Source organism: Scomber scombrus, chromosome 2 (genome assembly GCF_963691925.1).
Source record: "Scomber scombrus chromosome 2, fScoSco1.1, whole genome shotgun sequence".
Classification (NCBI taxonomy): domain Eukaryota; kingdom Metazoa; phylum Chordata; class Actinopteri; order Scombriformes; family Scombridae; genus Scomber; species Scomber scombrus.
Window position 1 is genome coordinate 7,923,896 of NC_084971.1, and position 21,838 is coordinate 7,945,733.

General features: G+C 39.3%; 3 protein-coding genes across 5 annotated transcripts in view; 2 read left to right on the forward strand and 1 right to left on the reverse strand.

Annotated features, from left to right (window-relative positions):
* Nucleotides 1–254: 254 nt before the first annotated feature.
* Nucleotides 255–4,298, reverse strand: c2h4orf33 (chromosome 2 C4orf33 homolog). Of its 3 annotated transcripts, none has more exons than XM_062427868.1 (6): nucleotides 3,986–4,298; nucleotides 3,446–3,639; nucleotides 1,975–2,035; nucleotides 1,818–1,869; nucleotides 1,528–1,727; nucleotides 255–973 (listed from the first exon to the last, which is right to left on the reverse strand). In XM_062427868.1, exons 2-6 carry the CDS (start codon nucleotides 3,624–3,626, stop codon nucleotides 877–879), a joined length of 591 nt encoding a protein of 196 aa, XP_062283852.1. In that variant the 5' UTR covers nucleotides 3,627–3,639; nucleotides 3,986–4,298; the 3' UTR covers nucleotides 255–876. The 3 variants fall into 3 exon arrangements, with proteins under 3 accessions (XP_062283852.1, XP_062283859.1, XP_062283844.1); XM_062427875.1 differs by having other exon boundaries at nucleotides 3,981–4,298; XM_062427860.1 differs by lacking the exon at nucleotides 3,986–4,298 and adding an exon at nucleotides 3,718–3,910.
* A 127-nt stretch (nucleotides 4,299–4,425) lies between these two features.
* On the forward strand, nucleotides 4,426–19,407 carry sclt1 (sodium channel and clathrin linker 1). Its single transcript, XM_062427847.1, has 22 exons — nucleotides 4,426–4,445; nucleotides 4,872–4,919; nucleotides 5,803–5,870; nucleotides 6,111–6,163; nucleotides 6,336–6,408; nucleotides 7,666–7,721; nucleotides 8,185–8,320; nucleotides 9,000–9,122; nucleotides 9,306–9,371; nucleotides 10,269–10,339; nucleotides 12,170–12,260; nucleotides 12,574–12,665; nucleotides 13,056–13,233; nucleotides 13,427–13,525; nucleotides 15,218–15,289; nucleotides 15,450–15,524; nucleotides 15,641–15,783; nucleotides 15,940–16,132; nucleotides 17,190–17,386; nucleotides 18,329–18,407; nucleotides 18,944–19,039; nucleotides 19,171–19,407. The coding sequence occupies exons 2-22, from the start codon at nucleotides 4,886–4,888 to the stop codon at nucleotides 19,228–19,230; spliced, it is 2,055 nt and encodes a 684-aa protein (XP_062283831.1). The 5' UTR covers nucleotides 4,426–4,445; nucleotides 4,872–4,885; the 3' UTR covers nucleotides 19,231–19,407.
* A 982-nt stretch (nucleotides 19,408–20,389) lies between these two features.
* The window catches only part of dnah6 (dynein, axonemal, heavy chain 6), a 54,168-nt gene continuing 52,719 nt past the window's right edge, over nucleotides 20,390–21,838 (forward strand). The window contains exons 1-4 of the mRNA XM_062440562.1: nucleotides 20,390–20,459; nucleotides 20,577–20,653; nucleotides 20,821–20,997; nucleotides 21,414–21,770. Of these exons, the coding sequence (XP_062296546.1) occupies nucleotides 20,390–20,459; nucleotides 20,577–20,653; nucleotides 20,821–20,997; nucleotides 21,414–21,770 (681 nt within the window). The remainder of the gene's footprint in view (nucleotides 20,460–20,576; nucleotides 20,654–20,820; nucleotides 20,998–21,413; nucleotides 21,771–21,838) is intronic.

Genomic DNA, 21,838 nt, shown 5'->3' on the forward strand with positions numbered 1-21,838 from the left:
GGGACAAACTTAAAGCCCAGTTAATTAGGGATGGCTTTTCCAATTGGGGACAAAACCCATGTCACCAATTAGGAAACAGCTGATTTTGGGATTAGTGGTAAAGGTTAGGATTAGGCAAGTAGAGATTATGGTTAGTGTTAGGGTACGTCTCCAGGAAATTCATTCATTCATTCAAGCTTTATTTAAACTCGAGAATACACTGAGCAGTTAAACTCATTTGTTTGACACTCATAGTTTCGTACAATAATTACAATAATCAGAGATCATAGTTTGGCAATAATTTAACAGTTTAATTAAACAATTTAATTTAAAAAAATTATTACATAATTTTGGTGGTAACCTGTTTGGTCACCAAAGTCTTAAATGTAAGGCTAAAATGATTGTAAGGCTAAGTAATCTCCCCAAAAGTGTGTGTGTGTGTGTGTGTGTGTGTGTGTGTGTGTGCGTCTTAGCAGTCAGGGCAAATAATCAAGAACTTGCTGTGGTTTATCTCACTGAACTGAAATGAACAGGCTACACAGGAGCTGAATGTCAAAGTGAGCATTCGTTGCCACCATGCACAGTGTAACCACTGTAGGTCACACGCTGCCGAGCCAATTTCAGGCGACGTCCAATACCGCCTGATTCGTGCGTGCGATGTGTGTTCGTGTGTGTCTGCGTGCTTCCACGGATGTGTGTGAACGCTAATGCGCTCTGACAAGCTGATAACATATTTCTTGTCATATCATTTCACATCATTAACTAATAAAGATTGATTGCCCTTTGTTCCCTGTCAGTGAGTGTTTGTACTATAACCCTGCAGCCATGGTGTGTGTGTGTGTGTGTGTGTGTGTGTGTGTGTGTGTGTGACAAAAAGGGGGTGTTTTTTTGAAAAGCTCAAGGCTTTCCCTTCCACAAATCAGACTCAGGTTGGACCCAACCTTCTCCCATGATGCTTTGCAGGCGGAAATTTTGGAAATACTCCAGGCGGTGGCTAAGGGACAGATAGAGAGAGAATTTAAAATAGACTGCACAAAACCTTCAAACGTATACTAATATTCATGAATCTGGATTCAAAATTGTAAAAAAAGAAAAAAAGAAAAGAGAACTGAATACATGAATCAATTAATTAAATAAAGGAGCACACTTTTACACATAAAGATCCGTTTACTCAACACGAAAAGTGGTACCCCAACCTGTGAAAACTGTTGGAAAATATCTTCTGTGGCTATGGAGGGAGCTTTTTAAAGTATGGGAAAATATCATTGTTGTCTTTTTTCGAGCTTGAGACTTCAAGTTTATCACAGAAAATCTGTGTTATGAACTGGGGTGTGTATTTTAAAAGACGTAGGCAGACAGGGATGAAGGAAAGAGATCTTGGAGTTGCATTGTGGGAATTATAGGATACAGTGTTTTTTTGAGCTTGATAAATAGATATTAAAAGTCAGGATATTTCTGCTGCTTCAATTTTGACCATTCTTTCTTTTTTCCCCATATGAGCTATATGTGACCTCAAACAACTCTACTCATAGGACATGGTATACTCACAAGTTGGGTTTTTGCCCTTCCACTAGCTCCTCTTTTGGGATGGGGTAGAGAGCCTCATATGTACGCATCTCGCCAGAGCCGTGGATGGCGTAAGAGTTCATCTTGTTGACATTGGGAGGGAAGTATGACCAGGGGATTGTAGCTTCACCCATCCACCTGCCCTCTGTGATTGTGGCACCAAACACCATGGGCAGTTGTTGCTGGAGACAAATCGAGACAAATGAAATACTTAAAACACCAAGTACAACTTATTGCTACCCTCTTCAATAACTCCATTGATGTACGCTTACCTGGAATGCTTGGCCGACCCCTGACAGCAGTAGTATCAGGTGCTGTCCATGTCTAAAATGAAAACATGGAGAAGATGCCTCATTGTTGTGCTGTGCTTTTACTTCTTAGTGTCCAGAATGTCTATGGAAGCTTACAACAGCTTAGTTATGTACTTACGGACAAACCTCCACCTCAAGGTAATTTTCAGTAGTGCTGTCAAGGAAAAAGGACTCCACAACTAAGGAGATAAGAAGGAGAAAAAAGAAAAGAAAAACAACTTTAATTTGACGTTAACAAACTGCTCCCAACTGCAAAGTGGTGATGATTAACTTCATCAGAATAGACGATAATTAAATAATTGGAGAAATGTATAATGTACTGTTGTTACAGTTTAACAATAATATGTAAAAAATAACAGATATACAGTATACACATTTAAACAAGATACTAGCACATTCACTAATTTAACAGCACGCTCATTATCTACCTAGATGATAATGGGGTTGGTTTCCAATCTAATAAGTTACATTAATGAGGCCAAAATATGTTGGGCTCATTAACTGGAAATCGAACTTACTTAAGGTCAATTAGATAGGATTGTTATTACTCAGCCTCATTACAGGGTTTAATTGCTGTGTCACCATAATAATGATAATGCAATTACTATTATGGCCTCATAAACAGAACTAGTCCCAAGTCTCTCCATCCTCATTGGACTATATTCATAGTTTTTATCTCAGCCTGTAGAGTGGCTTAAAAAGGCAACATGTGTGGAATTAAAGTGTAATGAGAATACAACTACTCTGCCTGGGAACCATAAAAGCAACACCTGTACAATATTATGTTATCGACTATAATAGGCCATAAACACAACCTTTGTGAGGTTCATAATTTTCCGTTTGAGACAACACAAAGGTGCCTGGAGGGTTAGGGTAATTATAATCAGTTAAAGGAAATGGTTTGACATTTTGCTAAATACACCTTCCCACCTTTCTGAGTAAGCCGCTCATATCTGTTCATTCAATATACAGCTAATTAAAGCTGAAAAGTCATATTAGATTACCATAAAGACATGGAAATAGAGGGAAAGTGCAACTTCTTGTTTTTATAAAAACAAACATACACAATAAAACATATGTATAAGCCAGATTTATTGGTGTTGGTAGATTGATTTGATCTTTTAACATTTCCACAGAGGCACATCCACATCAATCTTCTCCTATGACACTCAGTAAGAAAATTAATATTTGCCAACATGTCAAATTATTCATTAATTGTTAATATAACCATTAATGAAGTGATGCATTAAAAATAAAAAGCATAAATTAATGTTTTTATTGAAGTTATACTATAAAAAACCTTGGTTTTAAAGGATAGTTGAAAACTATCTGGGAAACAATTTAGATTATAATTAGCACAGATTTAATTTGTAATTACTTTTTAAATGAACTGAAAAATAAAACAGTTTTTTTTTAAAAGTACTTTTAGTTATTCCACTTGCTAGCTTTGCTGACTTCATATCACATTTTACTTCACTTTACTGACAGACATTCTTAATGGATTTGCCACAGATATACTATTTGCATGTTTAAAAGGCTGCTTGGTTGAAAATCATCTCTGGACGTGCACTCCCACCTGCCTTACTCACCTTCATAATCCCAGAGTCCAGGGAAAGGCTGGCCGGGGGGCCCTGGAGGAGCTGCTGGGTCATTAAAGAAGGGACCAAACACCTGCATCTTTAGCCCCCATTCACTGGGAGAGAAAACAATCCTGATGGGGTCATGATTCACAGGGTTGCTATCCCAGGTGTGCTGGATCTCAAACTGCATTTGCGCACGAGGGCTGCAGGAAAGATTGAATCAGGATGAGAATCTACCATGTGATCATAGTACACAATGCATCAATAAATAGCAAACTTACAGAGATTCACAGCATAGCAGGACGTAGATGAGTGTCATAAACTGAAGCCCAAGAGCTAACCCCATGTTGCCAAAGACTCACTAGCTGAAATACTCTCATCTAAGCTGCAGCTGAGCCTGTCATGTCCTAATATACTCATTGATTAGCCCTTCAAGCAGTTTGTTATCAAATTAGGTTAATGTCAAAATCACTTCTGTTACTCAATAACTTTGCAAGATAGTAAAACTGACTTCCTGATAAAGGAAAACAGAAAATGGACTTACAGTACTTTGTGATTAGTCCCGACTCCAATTTTGGATTTACAGAAACAAATGACTAAGTAGACACTATTTTGCAGCACAAAATGTCAGAAACATACCTAAAATCTAATTTTATTTATAAGCAAATGTAATATAACCAGCTAAACCAAGAGGAACTGAACAAATACGTTTCCTACTTTCTAACAAACCAGACTCTACTTGGTAAAAGCACAATCTCTTTCCACTTGAAAAAGTCGTTCATAAATCAAAATGAAAATTAAGGGGGGAAAAAAGGATAGTTTGAATTAAGCCAGCCTTCAAAATATATCCGATTGAAGCTTCGTTCCCGACACACAGAGCGGAACCTTTAATTAAATGTATCGCTTGTACAGACCGGACAACTTGAGAGGAGCGCTTCTGTGCTGCCATTGGTTATTTGTTTGCTTTAAAAACGGACGGCGGAACCGAATATAAAGTCAATAAACCTACGTATGTTTGAATATTTTAAACTAAAAGGTGTCAAACAATACTCTGTTATTACTCGTAAGCGTGACCTCTAACTAAATACGTGTTGTGCTGCATTTAGCTGTTAGTTTAACACATGAAAACGTAATGTTATAGTTAAGTTAGCTCACCCAGTGTTAGCTGAGACTGATTAGCTGCCCGCAGGGTAACCACAGGCAACGCCGAGCTAAGCTGTTAGCTGCTCCTAGCTCTCCGTACAGTTAAATGTCTGGGGCAGCTTTGTAACGTTATTAGCTGGAAGGCATAGAAACGGTGCCTTGAAATAAACCGTTTACATTAGTTAAACTGCTACAGGCTGTATATGACTCTATATGTTAATGTGTTAGTTGTTTACGAGGCATTGGTGGTCGTTTATTACCTGTCAACCTACATTGTTTTGCTTCCATCTAGACCACACCTACAGCATGGAGGCAGAAGTTGAGTTTCTGCGAGATCAAGGTAAGGATGAACCAGGGAGGGTAACTTAGCACCAGCTGGTTTTCATGTCTATTACAATTTTTCAAGAAAGATTTAAACGTGTGTCCAGATTGAGAGCAATAACAGACTATGATCCACCATGACTACAGCAAATGTATGGATGCTGTCAAACGACTCTACATGTCTGCTCCATCATAACAACACCCACACTCTAATGTAGATGTGATATAGGTTAGCCATAAATACAGCTACCCTTATAGGTGAATTATAATGACATATCTACATTGCAAGAGTCTTTGAATCAGCCTATAATTATAACTTGTCATTTGTTCTATTTTATTTTAAGGTATTTTATTATTATAATTTTACTCTAATTTTTAATAGACCCTCTCTCTTATTCTCTCTTATTTAGCTTATTTATTTATGTTACTCAATTTTCTAAACATGTTTATCATCCTTATTTTCTTGTGTGCATTGGTTTAATTTTTGTCTTTTAATTTGACTATGCTTTTGTTCTCTCATTGTTTTTATTCATTTTCTTTATGTTGCCACTTGTTCTGTCTTATTATCAGCTTGCCAATCAACTGTGAAGCACTTTGAACTACACCAGCCTGTATTAAAGGTGCTATATAAATAAAGTTTGATTGATTTCAAATCCAACTAATTAAAACTTTAAAAGCACTTGCAGGTTAAGAAAATACTAATACTATACTATGTTGTTCGACATCAGTTTGGGTTTTTTCTTGCTTTAACCATACCTAACTGGTGAATGGTGCTATTTAAAACTAAGAGCCCATTTGTGAAAATGTGCAATTTCAAAACAAAACTGACAACCTGTCAACCCTGAACAGTAGAGCATCATTAGTGTATATACTTGACCATGTGTGTGTGTCTGTGTTTCCAGTCCACAGGTTAAATTCTGCTCTCAGCCAGTATCAACATGGGCACCGCACTCAGTCCACATCATCTCAGGTACAAATCTTAAACCACTATAAACTTAAAAATATTTAACTCAACTAAAATGATTCAGGATCATTATTTGGTATCATGAAATTCGTGGGAAACTTAATTAATGAAAGTTATTTTCTGTGTTACCCTTTGATTTGTATTTTGTTTTGTTATTGAAGGAAACAAAAATATTTAGTGAGTTGAACTATTACCAGGCAGCCCTTAATGTTTACCCTCTCATTCTGCATGCCTCATGTTCATCAGGTTGAGGAGGCAAGACCAGCAGAGTCTCCTGCTCCCTGGATCTCTGATAGAAGGTCGGTCACAACAGAATACTGTGTATCTCCTGCTAATTCCCCAATATACCAGAATCATTCAAAATGTGCAAGTCACTCTTATATGACAGTCAACCCATTGTTGTTGATGTGGATGCCCTGCAGTGCAGATACATTTTTCCACAAGTGACGTCATTATGTATCTCTACTACAGTATAATGGCTCCTCTGATAGCTGAGTATGACCGGCACATGGATGAAATGACTGAACAGCTGCAGAAATACCAGGTGAAAAACACATCATAACCTGAACAATGAAGCACATAAAGAATGCTAAATTAAGTGAAGGTTAAAGGGTTTAAAAGATAGACCAGGGAGGTATTCCAGGTAGGAGGTTCAACAAACTCTGAGTCTAACCCAGCACTCTGAGTTGGCTTACTCTGAGATGGGAAACTCTGAGTATCCGGTTCCAGAACAGCTGATCTGAATTAGGTAAATCAACTCTGAGTATGTTAACCTTGAGTTTAGCGCGTGCGCGACCACTATACAAAGCCATCATCAATGGAGCCCCGATACCTTGATTCACCATGGCAACTACTGAGAAAAAAAGCTCGAGTTACGTCACCTTACTGTAACAGGAGCTCCCCCTGCAGGCCTGTGGTGAATATGATCATATATTTCACAAAAAGTTACACCGCTGCAGACGCTAAGGAGAAGCTATGATTGTACCTCGCTTTGATTTTATTCATTTTTGACGTAGGCTATTAAACAAAGTAAATATTAATTCAGTGGCTACTTCAACATGTAGTCATTTAAACCCCCAACAGAAAGCTGCTTAACACATATGTCCTCTCATCTAATATCCTGCTTAGTAGATTAACATTTTACACTATTTTAACACTTTTATTTAACACAATTTTACATATAATACATATTGGAGTCATTGATTATAAGACTAACATGTGACGATGTGTACATGAATATTAAATAAAATACTTAACAAGAAGGCAGATATGGCCGGACAATGTTAAGAAATGCTTGAGTGTAATGAACAGTGATACCGTTCTAACAGATATTCATCTCGGAATGAAAGCACATCCAATTGAGCCCTGAATACATCTCCCGACATAAGGCATTGCGAATTAATTCTGCCTCGATATCTATCGGATTGCGAAGAAACAGACAACCTATGTGTGGCAGCTTGCTTCAGGTGGGAGGAGACAGGTAGAAACTCAGGGTTTCTTAAAGAAAACCTGCTCGCTGGCAGGTTATGTTCACAGAGTCAGTTACCATGGTGACTGACTCAGAGTTTCAGTTACCTCTCTTTCTGGAACGGATAACACAGAGTTTCCCTCATCTCAGGGTTAACTTACTCTGAGTTTTCACATAACCCGCTTTCTGGAATACCCCCCTGAGCTATGAAACATAACATAAACATATTTGTATACATATTTTTTTCAGTTGATTTTCAAATGTGCCAGAAAATATATAAGCATGTTTTAACTAATTATCACTCAGTGTTGATCTACTTCTTTAAATCATTAGGTGTCGATGGCAGAAGTCAAAGTGAAGTTGGAGAGGCTCGTCAAGGAGAACGAAAGGTATTTTGTTATTTAGAGGAATTTATAATTATTAAATTCGTAGTGAAGTTTACTGTGTCCCTGCATTAATGTCGTGTTTCATAACCACATTGCAAAAAAAAGTGCATTTTATGTATATATTCTGTATATATAAGATTATAGGCCAATATATCGATATTAGAATTTTTTTATTCCCTAATATCGGCATCGGCCCCAAAAATCCAGTATTGGTCGGGCCCTGATTATAATACATAGAGTGATTGTGTCGGTATGTCGCCAAAAATAGAATGAGTTGTATACAGTAATAATCTTAGTTTGGTTGGTAATCAAGGCATCTACACCATTTAAAATGACAGATAAACAAAGTGTGTTTGATTGATTGCAGTTTAGGAGGTGATACTTCATTGAAAATAGAAAACTAACTGTAATTTACTAATATGTAAAAATATATGTTAACCCCCAATATCCACCACCTTTGCTGCAGACTGCATGCAGAGCTGAGGGAGTCTGTGGAGAGGCAGCTTCACGCCCTGCCTGTGGCTTCAGGAGTGGAGGGAAGCACACTGGAGGAGGAGGCAGTCATTAGAAACCTTAAAGAGCAGGTCCAGCTGTCTGAAAAGGTCAGTACATGTAATGTCTAAAGCTGTAGATATACAACCTACAGTTATGTTTCTTAACTGTGATTAATATTTGTTGCACAGTGTCCTTGGTATAGTCTGAAGGACATTGTGGGGCGAGCGCTTGTTTGCCGTCTTAGCGGGAGTTAGGGGAAAGAATCAATATACATTTTGAAGTGTGTATTCAGTAAAGTGATTGCTGCAAGGTGTCTTTAACTTGTGTTAGCACAAAGCTAACAAAGGAGGAAAAACAACCAGCGGAGCCTTGTCAAAACTCCTTTCAAACAAGTTTCATATTTACAGTTTTTGTTGTATACTGTATATTGTACATGTGTAGTAATAGAAAACATGGCATAATGGCTCATTGATTAGTTAGCTCTTGTTACCCTAACCCTAACCGACAACAACAGCTGGTCTCAGTGGGTCCACACAACATTGCTCTTATAATAGAGTTGCCACATTTACACACTTTTTAATAACTCTGAACAAAACCCAGATCTTTTATTTATTTAGCGGTGACTCGCTCTCTAGCTAACATGAAAATAGCCAATTTTGGAGCAGAGAAGATTGGTGTTGTTACTGACATCTAACTACAAGTACTGAAGCTGCAATTTCGCAAAACATGCATAAATGCCAGTGAGTGTATATCAGTGTGTGTGTATTCTCGTGTGTGTTTGTGTAGGAACGGCTGCAGGCCATGGAGCTCTGGCAGACAGCAGCACAGGAGCTGGACCGCCTCAAGCAGGTCTATCAGAAGACGGTCTCTGATGGACAGATCCACGACGCTCAGAGGCAGCAGCTCAAGGTGGAGTGTTCCCACATTAGTATGCACGGCCAGCACGCCAACCCTTCACCACTAGATGGAGCCAGTATCACAGAAATGAGTTTAATTAGGTTGGCCTCACCTAATGCATGAGGCAATTATGAGCACTTAACTTTTATTGAACACCCCCCAACCCCTTACTTTTTTTTTTTGTTCCCTTCGCAGGATCAGCTTGTTCAGTTCCAGCAACACACGCACAAACTCCAAGTGGCCAATCACAAACTGGAATCGGTAAGTGACGGTTAATTAAAAGCGTGTTAAATTATTGCCTCCTAATTAGCCACAGGATCGAAATGCCCCTGCTCCTCTGAAATGAACCCCCGCTCTAATAATTAATCTTGTAACTAAGTGAAACGGATTCTGAATCACTCTGGTAGTCAGCCAGAACTGTCTCGGTTGCATAATGGACTGTCAACTTGCTCGGTAATCCTCTAACTACCTTAGCTATTTCCAGCACATGCTCTAACACACCAGTCTCTTTCTCTCTCTCTCTCTCTCTCTCTCTCTCTCTTTCACACTCTCTCATTCTCTCACTCTCTCTCTTTCACACACACTCATACACACAAACACCTGCAGCCACACATAAATACATTCGGCATCAAACTGTTTAGACCGTTTTATTTACAGTGACAGTTACCTGAGGTGCTCTACCTTACTTAGAGGTTAAGGCGGATAGCATGGTAACAGAATTTATTCATACAAAAAGCCATGTATGCACACACACACACACACACACACACACACACACACACACACACACACACACACACACACACACACACACACACACACACACATGCATTACTGATGATTACTTTGTGCACAATACAGTGTGTGAGGAGAGAGTAACACTATATCCCTCTGATGCATTTTTAATGACAGGGCAAGCTTTGGGCTTTCCCCTCTTTGACTTTTCATACAAGCAGCCTCTTTCAGGCTCTGTGTTTGCGAGCGGTTGACTTCACAGTGACAGACAGAGGCTCCTTAGCATTTTCTCTAAAAAAAAAGGCAGGAAAAAAGTTTTAATAGAGACGTCATAGGAGTAGGTTAACTTAGACATAAAGTTAGAGGCGTGTGTTTGGAATCATGCCGCACAAATGGCAGTCATGTGTGTCTTGCCACACGCAGACGAACCAGCAGTTCCTGAAGACGGTGACGGAGCAGAGCACGGAGATGGAGGAGCTACACAGCCAGCACAGGTAACTTAAATGCAGTGTAGATTCAAAATGGCCAAGTATGCGTTGTGTGGTTTAGCAGTAGAACAGCAGGTAGATTCATGCTGATATTACTTAAACCCCTTTGCCAACAATTTTCCACACTTGTAGTATTTGAACATCAGTTGAAAAGCTTTGTCCTGTGTGCTGTGGACTCACGTACAAGACAACAGGATGCACTGATTTGGAAAATTGACCTGTCACTCAGGACACACACACACACACACACACACACACACACACACACACACACACACACACACACACACACACACAAAAAGAACATTTGCAGGTTTTGAAATAATGTAATCAAAAACACAATTGGAAGTACAATGCATTACATTTCAGAGGAAGAGAGGAAACATAGCAGTGCCACTTCCTAAGATTCCTGTTTCTCTATCTGCCAGCTGGGCACTCACCAGTTCTTAAGTACCTCTGGTCAGTGAACAGGTTTCAAATAGGATCATGGTTCAAAGCTCAACTAGCAACAAACCATTCATGTCCAAGGCACTATGCTAAGGTATAGATAGACATAGTAGGTTGGCGCATTTACCAGGTTTACAAGTGTCCTTCAGATATCCCAGGCTTCATATGGCATCAAGGCAGCACAGAAAAGATATTGAACAGAAAAGATAAACCTTGTGCCCAAAAAATAGCTAAGGTCAGACAAAGCAAGTTTATTTGTGCAGCACATTTCAACAGCAAGGTAATTCTAAGTGCTTTACATGAAATATTAAGCATTAAGACAAAAGGAAAAGAAACATGTTGTGAATAGACATTTTAAAAAGTAATTAAAGAGAATAGAAAATAAAACAAACTCAACTAGAATAAGAGATAAAATATGAAAATAAAAGTTAAAGTGCAATATGAGAAATGAAAAGTGTTCAGCCTTGATTTAAGATAACAGAGAGTTGCAGGAGACCTGCAGTTTTCTGAGAGTTTGTTTCAGATATGTGGAGTATACAAACTGAATGCTGCTCCTCCAGGTTTTTAGTTTTGAGTCTAAGGACAGAAAGCAGACCTGTTCCAGACCAACTGAGAGGTCTGGATGGTTCACAACGTAGCAGAAGATCAGAAACTGCTTTTAGCTCTAAAGCACTCAGTGTTTTTTAATCCAACAGCAGTATTTTGAAATCAATTCCTTGACAGACTGAATCTTCAGATTCATTGTGAAGCCGTCTCATTGATTTTTATTTTATTTTTTAGAGACCGTTACAGTTGTCAAATCTACTGAAGATAAATGCATGGACAAGTTTCCAAATCCTGCTGAGACATAAGTCCTTTAATCCTTGATATATTCTTCAGGTGATAATAGGCCGACTTTGTAATTGTCTTAATGTGGCTGTTAAAATTCAGGTCTGAGTTCATGACTACACCAAGATTCATGGCTCGGTTTGTGGTTTTGAACATTACCCATTGAAGCTGAAATTCTTCCTTGGCTCCAAAAAGCATTACTTGAGATTTGTCTGTGTTTAATTGAAGAGAATTATTAAAATGTTTCATTACAGATATGTCATTACAGATTAATCTTTTACTTTAAAAAAAAAAAATTGAATCTATTAATTACTTGTAATGAATTGGGCTGTGGTGCGGAAGAGTTCAACCACAGTGAGACAGTGAGAGAAAAAGTGTAGTGTACATCACCACTTCTGCATTGCACTGCTACAACAGACATTTTCTTTGTTAAAATGTGTACTGCTTCTAGATATTTATTGCAGTTATGATCTGGAATGTAAACCTTTGACTTTCAGGAGAATTGTAATAACAAAATAAGGCTAAACAATGACTGTTTTCCCTCTGTGTGTCCCGGTGTAGGCAAACCAAAGCTGAGCTGAGGACAGCCACAGCCAAAGTGGACGAGATGACCAAACTTCTGCAGAGTGTACAGGAGCAGATACAGAGACGGGTGAGCCAAAAAATCAATAGACTTCGGGATGAATGGGAGGGGGTGGAAGTAGTAGAGAACTCAACTAGGAGCTGGCTGAGCAAGGACAACCATGATAATAGACATTTATTAAATTAAATATTAGATATTTCATAATTATAGAATCTCAAAAGCAAGGTTTTCTTGCCATGTATGTTTCATTTTGAGTTTTTTTTTTCTGTGAATTGAAAGATAAAGCCATGTATTAAATTAAAAAAGTAAAAGATTTATCTGTAAGGACAATTACGGTTCCTTGCAACCCTGCCCTGAAGGCCATTAATGTGTATGTATATAGGATGAAGACGTGGCAGAGGCTCAGGGCCGAGAGGAGGCAGCAGACAGACGACTCCAACAGCTTCAGTCAGCCTTGAGCCAGCTGGAGGCCAGGTGAGCACATGATAAAACTGCTGCTTCACCTGCGGCCCTTTCTCCATCCTTTTCTCACCCTGTCAAGCAGTTCAGTCACTTATAAAACGTATGCAGTATGATATAAATCTGAGGTGTGAGTTCAAGATTGAAGAGGTGAGAAAATGTGGTACATTGTTGTTTAAATCTTTAGAATTTCAGCATGTTTTATGATCACAGCATATTTTAATAGTTTTGACATTGGATTTGAAAACCTTTTATTGGAACTATCAACAGGAAATCCAACAAAATGAACCAGTGAAGACGAAGCACTCTCCTTTGGGCAAGCCCTGGAGTTTAACATTGATTCCCTCTGTCTGCCCCCCCCCCCTTGCTGCTGGTTCTCACTTCTTTACTTTTCTCCATCACCAGACTGAAAGCTGCATCTCAGGAGGCAGAGGCGGTGCGCAGAGAGCAAAATGTGTGGGAGAGAAAGGTGGGAGAACTCCAGGCACGTTGCAGCACCCTAGAGGAGGAGAAGTACGAAGCCCTGGCCAAAGTCCGAGAGAGCGTTCAGGTGGCTGAGGAGGCTGCACTGCAGAAGGACCAGGTGACCGCAGTCACTTTGTCTTTGTCTGTCACCCCCTTCCCCCCCTCCTCCTCCTTTTAGTCTTTTTCCTTTCTCCTTGAGTCTGTTGTGCAGCTGCACTAACACTGACAACTCTTCACATCCCTTCAGCACTTATAAAAGTTTGGCCAACTAAAAGGCGGGCCGGTGTCTTGTCTTTACCCTCTCCCTTCAGGCCCTGTTAAGAGAGAAACAGAAGACAGAAGAGCTGGAGAACACAAAGGAGGCCATCAAACATTTGATCCAGGATGCTGCAGTTCGCACCAGGAAAGAGGTGGGGGGAGTTGTTTTGTCAGATGGCTCCCCGAGCAAGAAGTGCTGGGGTGTTTCTGCAGGAGTTGATAGGGCACTGAAACTTCATGACAGAACGCTAGCTGTCTGGAAAAGGCTTTCAAAATAAAATACCAGACTTAGTATCTTATTCTGCCAAACTATTATTTAAAAGCTCTGGATGATGTGAAGATATTTGGTGCAAATTTTAAAAAAAGAAAATCACAAAAACTTCACACTCTGCAGATTTCTTTGATGTATAATTAGCCTAACATGGAAACGCAACCTTGAGCCGCACCAGTTGCTCAGCCCTGCTGTTTGTTTGTTTTTTAACACATGATGCACTGAGCCAAAAGAACTGTTCTTTCCCTCTGCCTTCCTTCAGTCAAAGGCATGGTGATTAATGCTCTATTAATGGGTCTTCTTCATCAAGCCCTTCAACTGTTTAATCCTGTTAATGAAGCCTAGAGTGACTGCAGCACTGACTGTCATCTTAGTCACTTGGCTCGATTTCAATAAACGATGGCGTTCCAGAGAGTAACTGTTGATTTGTTTAACTTTGTATAAAACACACACACACCTTATCTTGCTTTTGACTTTTTTTACGTAGTGTGTAATCTTCTTATTGAGTTTGTTAAACAATGCTGCCAAAGTGAAGCCGTTTTTCTCTCATTAATCTCCTCTCTGCCTCTTCTTCACTTAAAGCCACATTGAAGTGTTGAGATAAGCTTGTTTAATGAAGAGTTAATCCCAAAAATGCTAACATTGGTAGTCAGGCCCACATGCTCGCCCTAAGACTTTAGTGCCACTCAGGCAGTCATATTTGAGAGATGGAGTTTCCCCAAAATAGAGGAGGTGTATACAGGGTTATCCACCAGTCAGACGGAGAGCTTCGGTGCATTTCATTTCTTTTACACAATTCCCACTCGGCCAAGAGAGAATTGTTGTGACTGCTAACTCTCTCTTTAAGGTCAAGTGTTCCTTTGAGATACTTTTTTTTTTCAGAAATGTGTCTGGGCCACCAGAATCCCCCAGGCTTGCATTATTTCCTATGAATAATGATTTAATTAGTTAAATAAACTTTTAGAAATAAAATGTTATAAATGAACCAGTTGAGACACTGTATTAGCCTTAGAGCATTGATATAGTAATGCTTCTCCTCTCTTATTTCTTTTAAGCCTTTTGTCTTTCCACTTTGGCAAATAGGCAGAATATGAACATGTATATCATTATCATTGATATAGACTCTTCATGACAGTCAATTTCACTGGTGAAAAAGATTACTATTACACGTTTTCTTTTGCATCCTCGCATCATATTTTTTATTTCATTCTTGTAAACTAGACTCTGCTTTTATTCCATTTCAGGATTCCCTATGTATTTATTGAAATTACACACATGACTGGCATTTGCTTTATCAGTCTGCTTTTCCTTTTAACCCAAAATCTTTGCTCTTAAAGGCAAATCTCTGACACATTTGAAAACCTAATTCCCCCAAAAGCTCAGCATAAGAAAATCTTACAACCTTTAGAGAGGTGGACCGGTGATTTGGAAGTCAAGCAGCAGCTTCTTCTTTTTTTTGTCTAATAAAGAAACTGTCTGTCTGAAGGAAAGTGAAATGCAAAGCATTTGCACTCGCTTGATCCCAGTAGTAACTACCCACATTAGAAACTCTGTGACTTTTATCTTTTCACAGGTGGATAATGTGCGTAAGCAGTGCAACGTTCAAATCCATCGCATGGCCGAGGAGCTGTCTGCGCTGCAGCTGGTGAGAACTCACCCCGCTAAGGACAAATTCCTTTCAGCATCACACTAAATCCTTTTTCAATCTCTACCTGTCTACTCATCTGTTTTTTATTTTTTTATTTTTCATTCCGTCTATGGCGCTCCCCTTTTCCTCACTCTACTCTCTCTCCACCTCTCTCAAGGAGTGTGCAGATAAAGAGTCTCAGATTGAAAGGTCCCTGCGAGAGAGGAAAGCTGTAGAGGAGGAACTGGAGAAGGTATCACAAAATGGAAGAAGCTGCTGAAGCTAGCTCCTGATACTATTTGATTATATGGTTTTATGAATGATGTTAACAGAGCACCTGATTTTTGTTTGTTTGTTTGTTTGTTTTAGGTGTATAAAGAGGGCAGAGCAGAGCCAGAATTCAGGAAGATGGATGCCCTTCATCAGAGGTGTCTGGATGCAGAGAGGATGAAGGACGAGATGAGCATCACTCTGCAAAGCACCCAAAACAAACTAAAAACCATAGAAATGGAGTAAGTGGAATAGTTAACACATACCATTTAACCTTTACCATTAACCTTACATTTTTACTTCCTACTTCCTCCCTTCTTCTGCTAATAACGAGATTAGTCTAAATACAACATTTTGTCCCCTTTCCTCTCTTCTGTTTTCCATCCGTCCATCTGTAGTTACAGTGAGGAGCTATCCCGGTGCCAGGAGGAAGTGCGGCGGCTGCAGGGCGCTCTGGCTACAGCCCGGGAAGACTGTGTCGGTGTCAGTGAGGAGCGACTCCAACTGCAACAGGAGAACTTGCAGCTCCGCAGGGAGATGGATGAGCTGCGGAAAGCCACGCTGCTGGTCCAAAAGAAGGCCAAACAACAGGTAATTGAATGGGTTCTAGAAAAAGGAAGGATGTGAAGAGAGACGGCAAGTTTGCACTCCAAGAAGTGTCAGCTAGGAAAGACTGTATTTAAATCATGGATGTATTATAGGATACTGGATTCAAAGATACCATCCACTCATTTCCTATTAAAGTTGTTCAGTGAAACCAAAAAACCAAAAAATTGGATTCCCACTGTCAAGAAATTATTTGGATATTGTTTCACACTTCCGTCAAACTTCTGGTTGGCTCCCTGCTCATTGAATGAATGGGATAATATTGGGATACAATAATTTAATCATGCGGCTCTTTTAGAGTTTTTTCCAAATGTTATTGGACCAAATGGATCAAATTCTGCTAATAAAATGAGCCATTTTGCAGGGGTTGTGATGCTCAAAAAAATCATTCACTGTTTTACAGCTACTCCTTTTTTGTATGCAGGAAACATTATTTTTGGGCCACTGTGTACTTGTACAGTTTGGCCCTTATGTCAAACTGGTTTCACAGCCTAGTGCTCTTCCTGGGGGCTTGGTTTGAACAGGAAGAAGGCAGAGAGGTAATGAAGAAAGGGAAGGAAGTGATTCTGCATGGCAACAGGTGAAATGATATAAAGTCAGAGTGATGGCCAATTAGGACAATTAATAGGAAAGATGGAAGTAAAGGAGTGGACTGCCTGCTGAACGTGTTCTTCCAGTAATTTAGTATTGCACCTTTTTAAAAAAAGAACATGATGCAGCAGAGGCCAAAATATCCTGACCCTTAGTCCTGAGAATGGTTCAAGCTCCAAAACCCCATAGAAGCCTGTAAGAAAAGTGGGGGAAAAAAGATGAAAGCAGTAGGTAAAGAAAAATTGATTTGTTCATCCTGCTTATTTGATGTGTTTCCCGAACATCCATTTTAATTAACAATTGAAGATATATCACTTAATTAAACATTCAGAAACTTGCATAATAGGTGATGGAATGGTTGGCAGAAGATTAACAAGATACAAAGAGACTTGATAAATGAAATACATGGTACATAAGCTCCCCGTGCTGCGCCCCCCCCCCCTTCATCCAGGTGTCACAGATGGAGCAGGAGTACAGTCTGAAGGAGACGGGACTTGACGCACGGGTGAGGGAAATGGAGGAAAGCAGCCGAAGCTCGAGCGCCGATCTGACACGCCTCCTGGCAGCACAGCAGAAAAGTACTCAGCGCTGGAAGGAAGAGGCCAAGAACCTGGTTCAGGCCTTTGAAACAAAAATTGCGAGCCTCAAGTAAGAACGGACGAAGGTGGACTTTAACACTACTAAAGAAAGCATCTATCATTAAAAGTTGCTTAGGAAATAAAATAGATGGGTTACTTACAAAAAAAAAATGGGATTTGTAACACTGGATTGTCTTGCTGCTAAACAAAAACATTATTATGAACTGGGAGATAAGAGCTCCAAACTGTTTCAGTTTAAGTAGTTGGCTGGAAGAGTTTATTGATTTAATTGGGATGAAAAGAGCAGCCACTACACTAAGGCACATTGATCTGGATCTGGAGGGTCTGTGGGATACAGTAAGGGCTTACTTGAACTCTTGACTGGATTATGTGAAATGGCATTTTCTAAGGATCTTTTGTTGAAATGATGTTCTGTAATTATAATAAAAGGGAAAATTATTATTTTTAAACAGAAAACATGGATTGATGCTAAATACTTGCTGAGAAATATGATTGAATACTCAAAGGTTGCCAGTTTAAACCTTAAGAATGGGCATGAAAACTTTTTTTCACACATTTTTTGTTCACTCTAACAAAATCAGCTAAATTACATCCACTGTAATGGAGCTTACCTGTAAAATGAAGCATATAAAAATCAGTAATGGAAACTCCTGCTGTTAAAGCAATTACTCAACTCTAGTATCTCCAGAGATGAGATAGTTTAAAATAAGATGAGATACATGATTTAATGTAAGTAACTATACACTTTTTATTTATTTTTAAGTATACAATACAAATAGTATTTTTTATTTAATATGAGAAAACTTCAGATACTTCACTGCACTGCCTAAGGACTTCTTTGTAAGTCTGTTTTATCACAAACACTGGATTTAAAGACTGAGCAACAGCTGAGATGAAGCGCCAACAATTTCACTGAAAAAAAAGCGCACTTAATACTGAGATGTATTGGAAATATTGAACATTCAACAAAAATTCTGAATCTTCCTTTCAGAGCAGAGTTGAATCGCCAGAAGCAACGTTCACATGAGCTAGAGATACAACTGGAAACTAACCACAACGCAATCGCTGAGGTTTGCAACACACACACTTGCGCACACAGCCTTGATTAGTAGTAGATGAGAGTAAAGCTTTGAGACAGGGAACCAATCCTACAAAATTTTGGTCTCACAAGAGGAATATAAGATGTTCATCCTGCACTGTAGGACACTGTCTGGGAGGAGCTGGCCTTTGCTGTTAAGGCCTGTTCATCCGCTGTTAGCCTCTGCAAATGTCAGGCCTCCTATTGCCTTGAGCTCTCAGACACGAAGCGGGAGGCACTTTGACTGGAAACCTTGTACATTAGCGTCAAGGGGAGCCAAGCGGAATCAAGCAGCATGACCAAGACATTTGAGTAAAGTTTAAGTCAATGCAGTCCATCCTGTGGACTTAATCATAACATTTTGCAATGAAATAGTCTTACATATACAAGAAATTATGAGGTTTTTAGTCACACACAGGGTAAAATAAGGATGATGAGAAAGAGCTGGCAGACATTGCACCGTATGTTAAGCACAATTACTTATATATTCGTCTTCATGTATTCAAAATTGAATGTGTGTTTGCGCAGTATGAGAGGCAGCTAGCGGAGTATCAAGAGAAGACTAGTCGTCTCCAAAGAAGACTGACACAGGCTGAACAAAGAGCAACTACTGCTACACAACAGGTATGACTAAATAATATATATGCCCTGTGTAGGAATATGGTGATACATATAATGTGTGTGTTGTAGTGTAATGTTATGTTATTTATGTGTTCTTTCATATATTGTTTTTTTGTTTGTTTTTATTTCTACAGTTGAGCATGTTGGCGTCCCAGCGAAGGAAAACAGCCATGGCTGATCCAGACTCTATATAATGGCGACTGTCACAGTGCTATAGGAATAAATAATGTAGCCTTAACAGTAAAACACTTTGCTGTTTTTGTCAGTGTGATATCAACATTGTGGCCAAAGGCATCAGACAGAAATGGTTTTGTCTGATTGAATGGCAACAAGTCCCAATTTCAATGTTGCCTGGTGCACTCTATATATAAGGATGGAAAGATGTCTGATGTTTAGTATGTAAAATAAACTTTATTACATATTTACACCTTCAGAATGCAAAATGGTCTTTATTGTATATAGGTATAGGGTTTTATTGGACTTAAAAGCTTTTAATTAAATCACCTTTGAAAAATCTAACAAGCACATCAACGTTATTCTCCCTCATTGAAAAACTCGATCTATGAATATGGTTAATCTGAAATGTGCAACTACTTGACACAAGATGTACCCTACTTCATTTCAATGAAACTGTGGGATGTCGCAGAACCATGCTTGTAGGTAAGCACAAATAAATCTAACAAGATGACAGTGAGATGAGATGAGAGTCTTCTAATGTCAAACTCCAACATGCGAAACATGTGTGACTAGAGGGGAAAATAAATATGTGCTTTTTGGCACTCAAAATCCAGAGTGCTGATCGTGCTTGAGTTCACTCAAAACCCACAACGTGACTTTGTTTGGTTGCGCTGCATGCTGGGAAAGCTTTCCGTTGCTAGGAAACTGTAAACCTTAATGTTAGTCAGCTTTATAAACACCGCCAGATAGTTTTAGAAAGCAAATACTATTTAAACGATTTGGGAGCTGAGCAGTTGATGGTAGGCCTGTTTAAATACTAGTTACTCATTATTAAATGAATATTAATACAGTTTGCTAATTGAACCAACTGTCTGAACAAACGTTAATGAGCATTAAGCTAATTAACGTAAACTAACTTTAACAACAGCTAAGGTAATGGCTACCTTACTCAAAATAGCTCATAGCGTAACATTCCGTGTATAGACTATGTGTTGAAAATTATAACCGGTACGTGCGGCTAAATTAGTCTGAAGTTACCTAATAAAGTTGATGTGTGTTCACATAAGATAGATTCCTAAATGACCTGTAGCTGTCTTTAGTAGCGCTACTTTAGTTGCGTTACTTCTTCCTCCTCTGTCCTGCTGTCCCTCCACTGAGCCTGTGAGGACACCGCTCATGGCCTCTGCGTCTCCCGGCTCCTCTCAGCTGAGCCGCGCTGGCCCAAGCAGGGGAAATGGATCCAGAGGTACTATAGACACGTATTTTAAAAAATGAATTGGTTGTATTTTATGTGTCCATCACAGCTTATCATCAGCAATTACATCAGAAATAAACCTAAATTCCACTTAACTTATGGTCCCAGAGCGGCTGCACAAGCTCCCTGAGCTGCAGAGTTCAACCATCCTACCAAGACTTCCAGTCCACGTTAAAGACACACAGGTATGACTTGGTAAACTAAGAACTAACTGAGACATGAAATGAAATAAACACTCAAAATGTACACTTTAATTTTTGCCATTCTATTAATTTATGGTATCCATGGCTCCCTCTTAATGTTATTACATACTATAGATAGGGACTGTTGTATATGTCTGTTTCATCCACAGGCTGTGCTGAAGAGACGTATAACCCGGACACAACCCAGTCTCCAGCACTTACATACCCGTGACAGGATGTTTTTTCCAGGCTGGCACACTCAAACTCCACCTCAACCTAAAGAGCCTCCACACAAGCGTCGTGAACAATTATCTGTCCAACTACCTCCGCTGCCAGCCAGAGCCAAGGTCAGTGACTAAGCATCACTTAAAAATCTCCAGACTTACTTTTTCTTAAATTATAAATCTAAAATAAAGCGAGTGAAAAGCCAAGCCAAGTGACTGATGGCAACTGGTAAAAACTAGAAAATTCATGAAACTTCCATATAAAGTACCAGTCAAAATGTTCTTCACCAGAAAGTGTGTCCAAACTTTTGACTGGTATTGTTTGTGCATGGGTGTACATGCATATGTAAATAAAGGACTATGTTCACAAATGTGACTGATTTCAACAGTCCTTTCGCTGCAACATAAATGACTGAGTGATAGAAGGCTCTTGTCTTTTTATTTTTATTTTTGGTGATGGGGCTATCTTCATATTTGGAAAAGGGATTGTGCCTTTAATAAGATAACTTCCTGCTTGTGTCTCCTCGCTACTTTACCAGAGGAAGTTGGCAGAGAATGTGATGACTCCCCCAAGTCCCCCTAGATGGCCTTTTTCCCTTAAGAACAATCCAGAACTGGATAGTCCCTCCAAAGTTCACATCTATGACTACGGTGAAGATGACTATATGATGATCAGCCAAGGAGGTGTTCTATCGAAGCATGGGGAAGATTACGACTTTATAAGTGCCGAACGCTGGGAAGAGGACTATAACTTCTACTGCAAATGCATGCGCATCTCCTTCTTTGCCCGTTACAAAATGTGGAAACCCTTTTATGTTTGGCGCAAAACAGTTAGCATCAAGAAGATTCAAGGGGCCAAGGAGACCCTCCAACTGCGTTTGTTCATTATCAGTGAGGTATGTGATTGTGTGCATAAATTGATGTCCAGATTTACTCTCAATCTGTCTTAATGATCTTGAAGATG

What these genes read in the sequence shown, in the direction of transcription:
- c2h4orf33 (XM_062427860.1), bottom strand. Translation starts at nt 3,782, where the DNA reads ATGGGGTTAGCTCTTGGGCTTCAGTTTATGACACTCATCTACGTCCTG. An exon ending in TGGACTCTGGGATTATGAAG is followed by an intron (nt 2,036 to 3,445) that starts GTGAGTAAGGCA and finishes TTATCTCCTTAG; the next exon opens with TTGTGGAGTCCTTTTTCCTT. An exon ending in GGGTCGGCCAAGCATTCCAG is followed by an intron (nt 1,728 to 1,817) that starts GTAAGCGTACAT and finishes ATTTGTCTCCAG; the next exon opens with CAACAACTGCCCATGGTGTT.
- sclt1 (XM_062427847.1), top strand. Translation starts at nt 4,886, where the DNA reads ATGGAGGCAGAAGTTGAGTTTCTGCGAGATCAAG. An exon ending in CCCTGGATCTCTGATAGAAG is followed by an intron (nt 6,164 to 6,335) that starts GTCGGTCACAAC and finishes TCTCTACTACAG; the next exon opens with TATAATGGCTCCTCTGATAG. An exon ending in CAACTACTGCTACACAACAG is followed by an intron (nt 19,040 to 19,170) that starts GTATGACTAAAT and finishes TTATTTCTACAG; the next exon opens with TTGAGCATGTTGGCGTCCCA.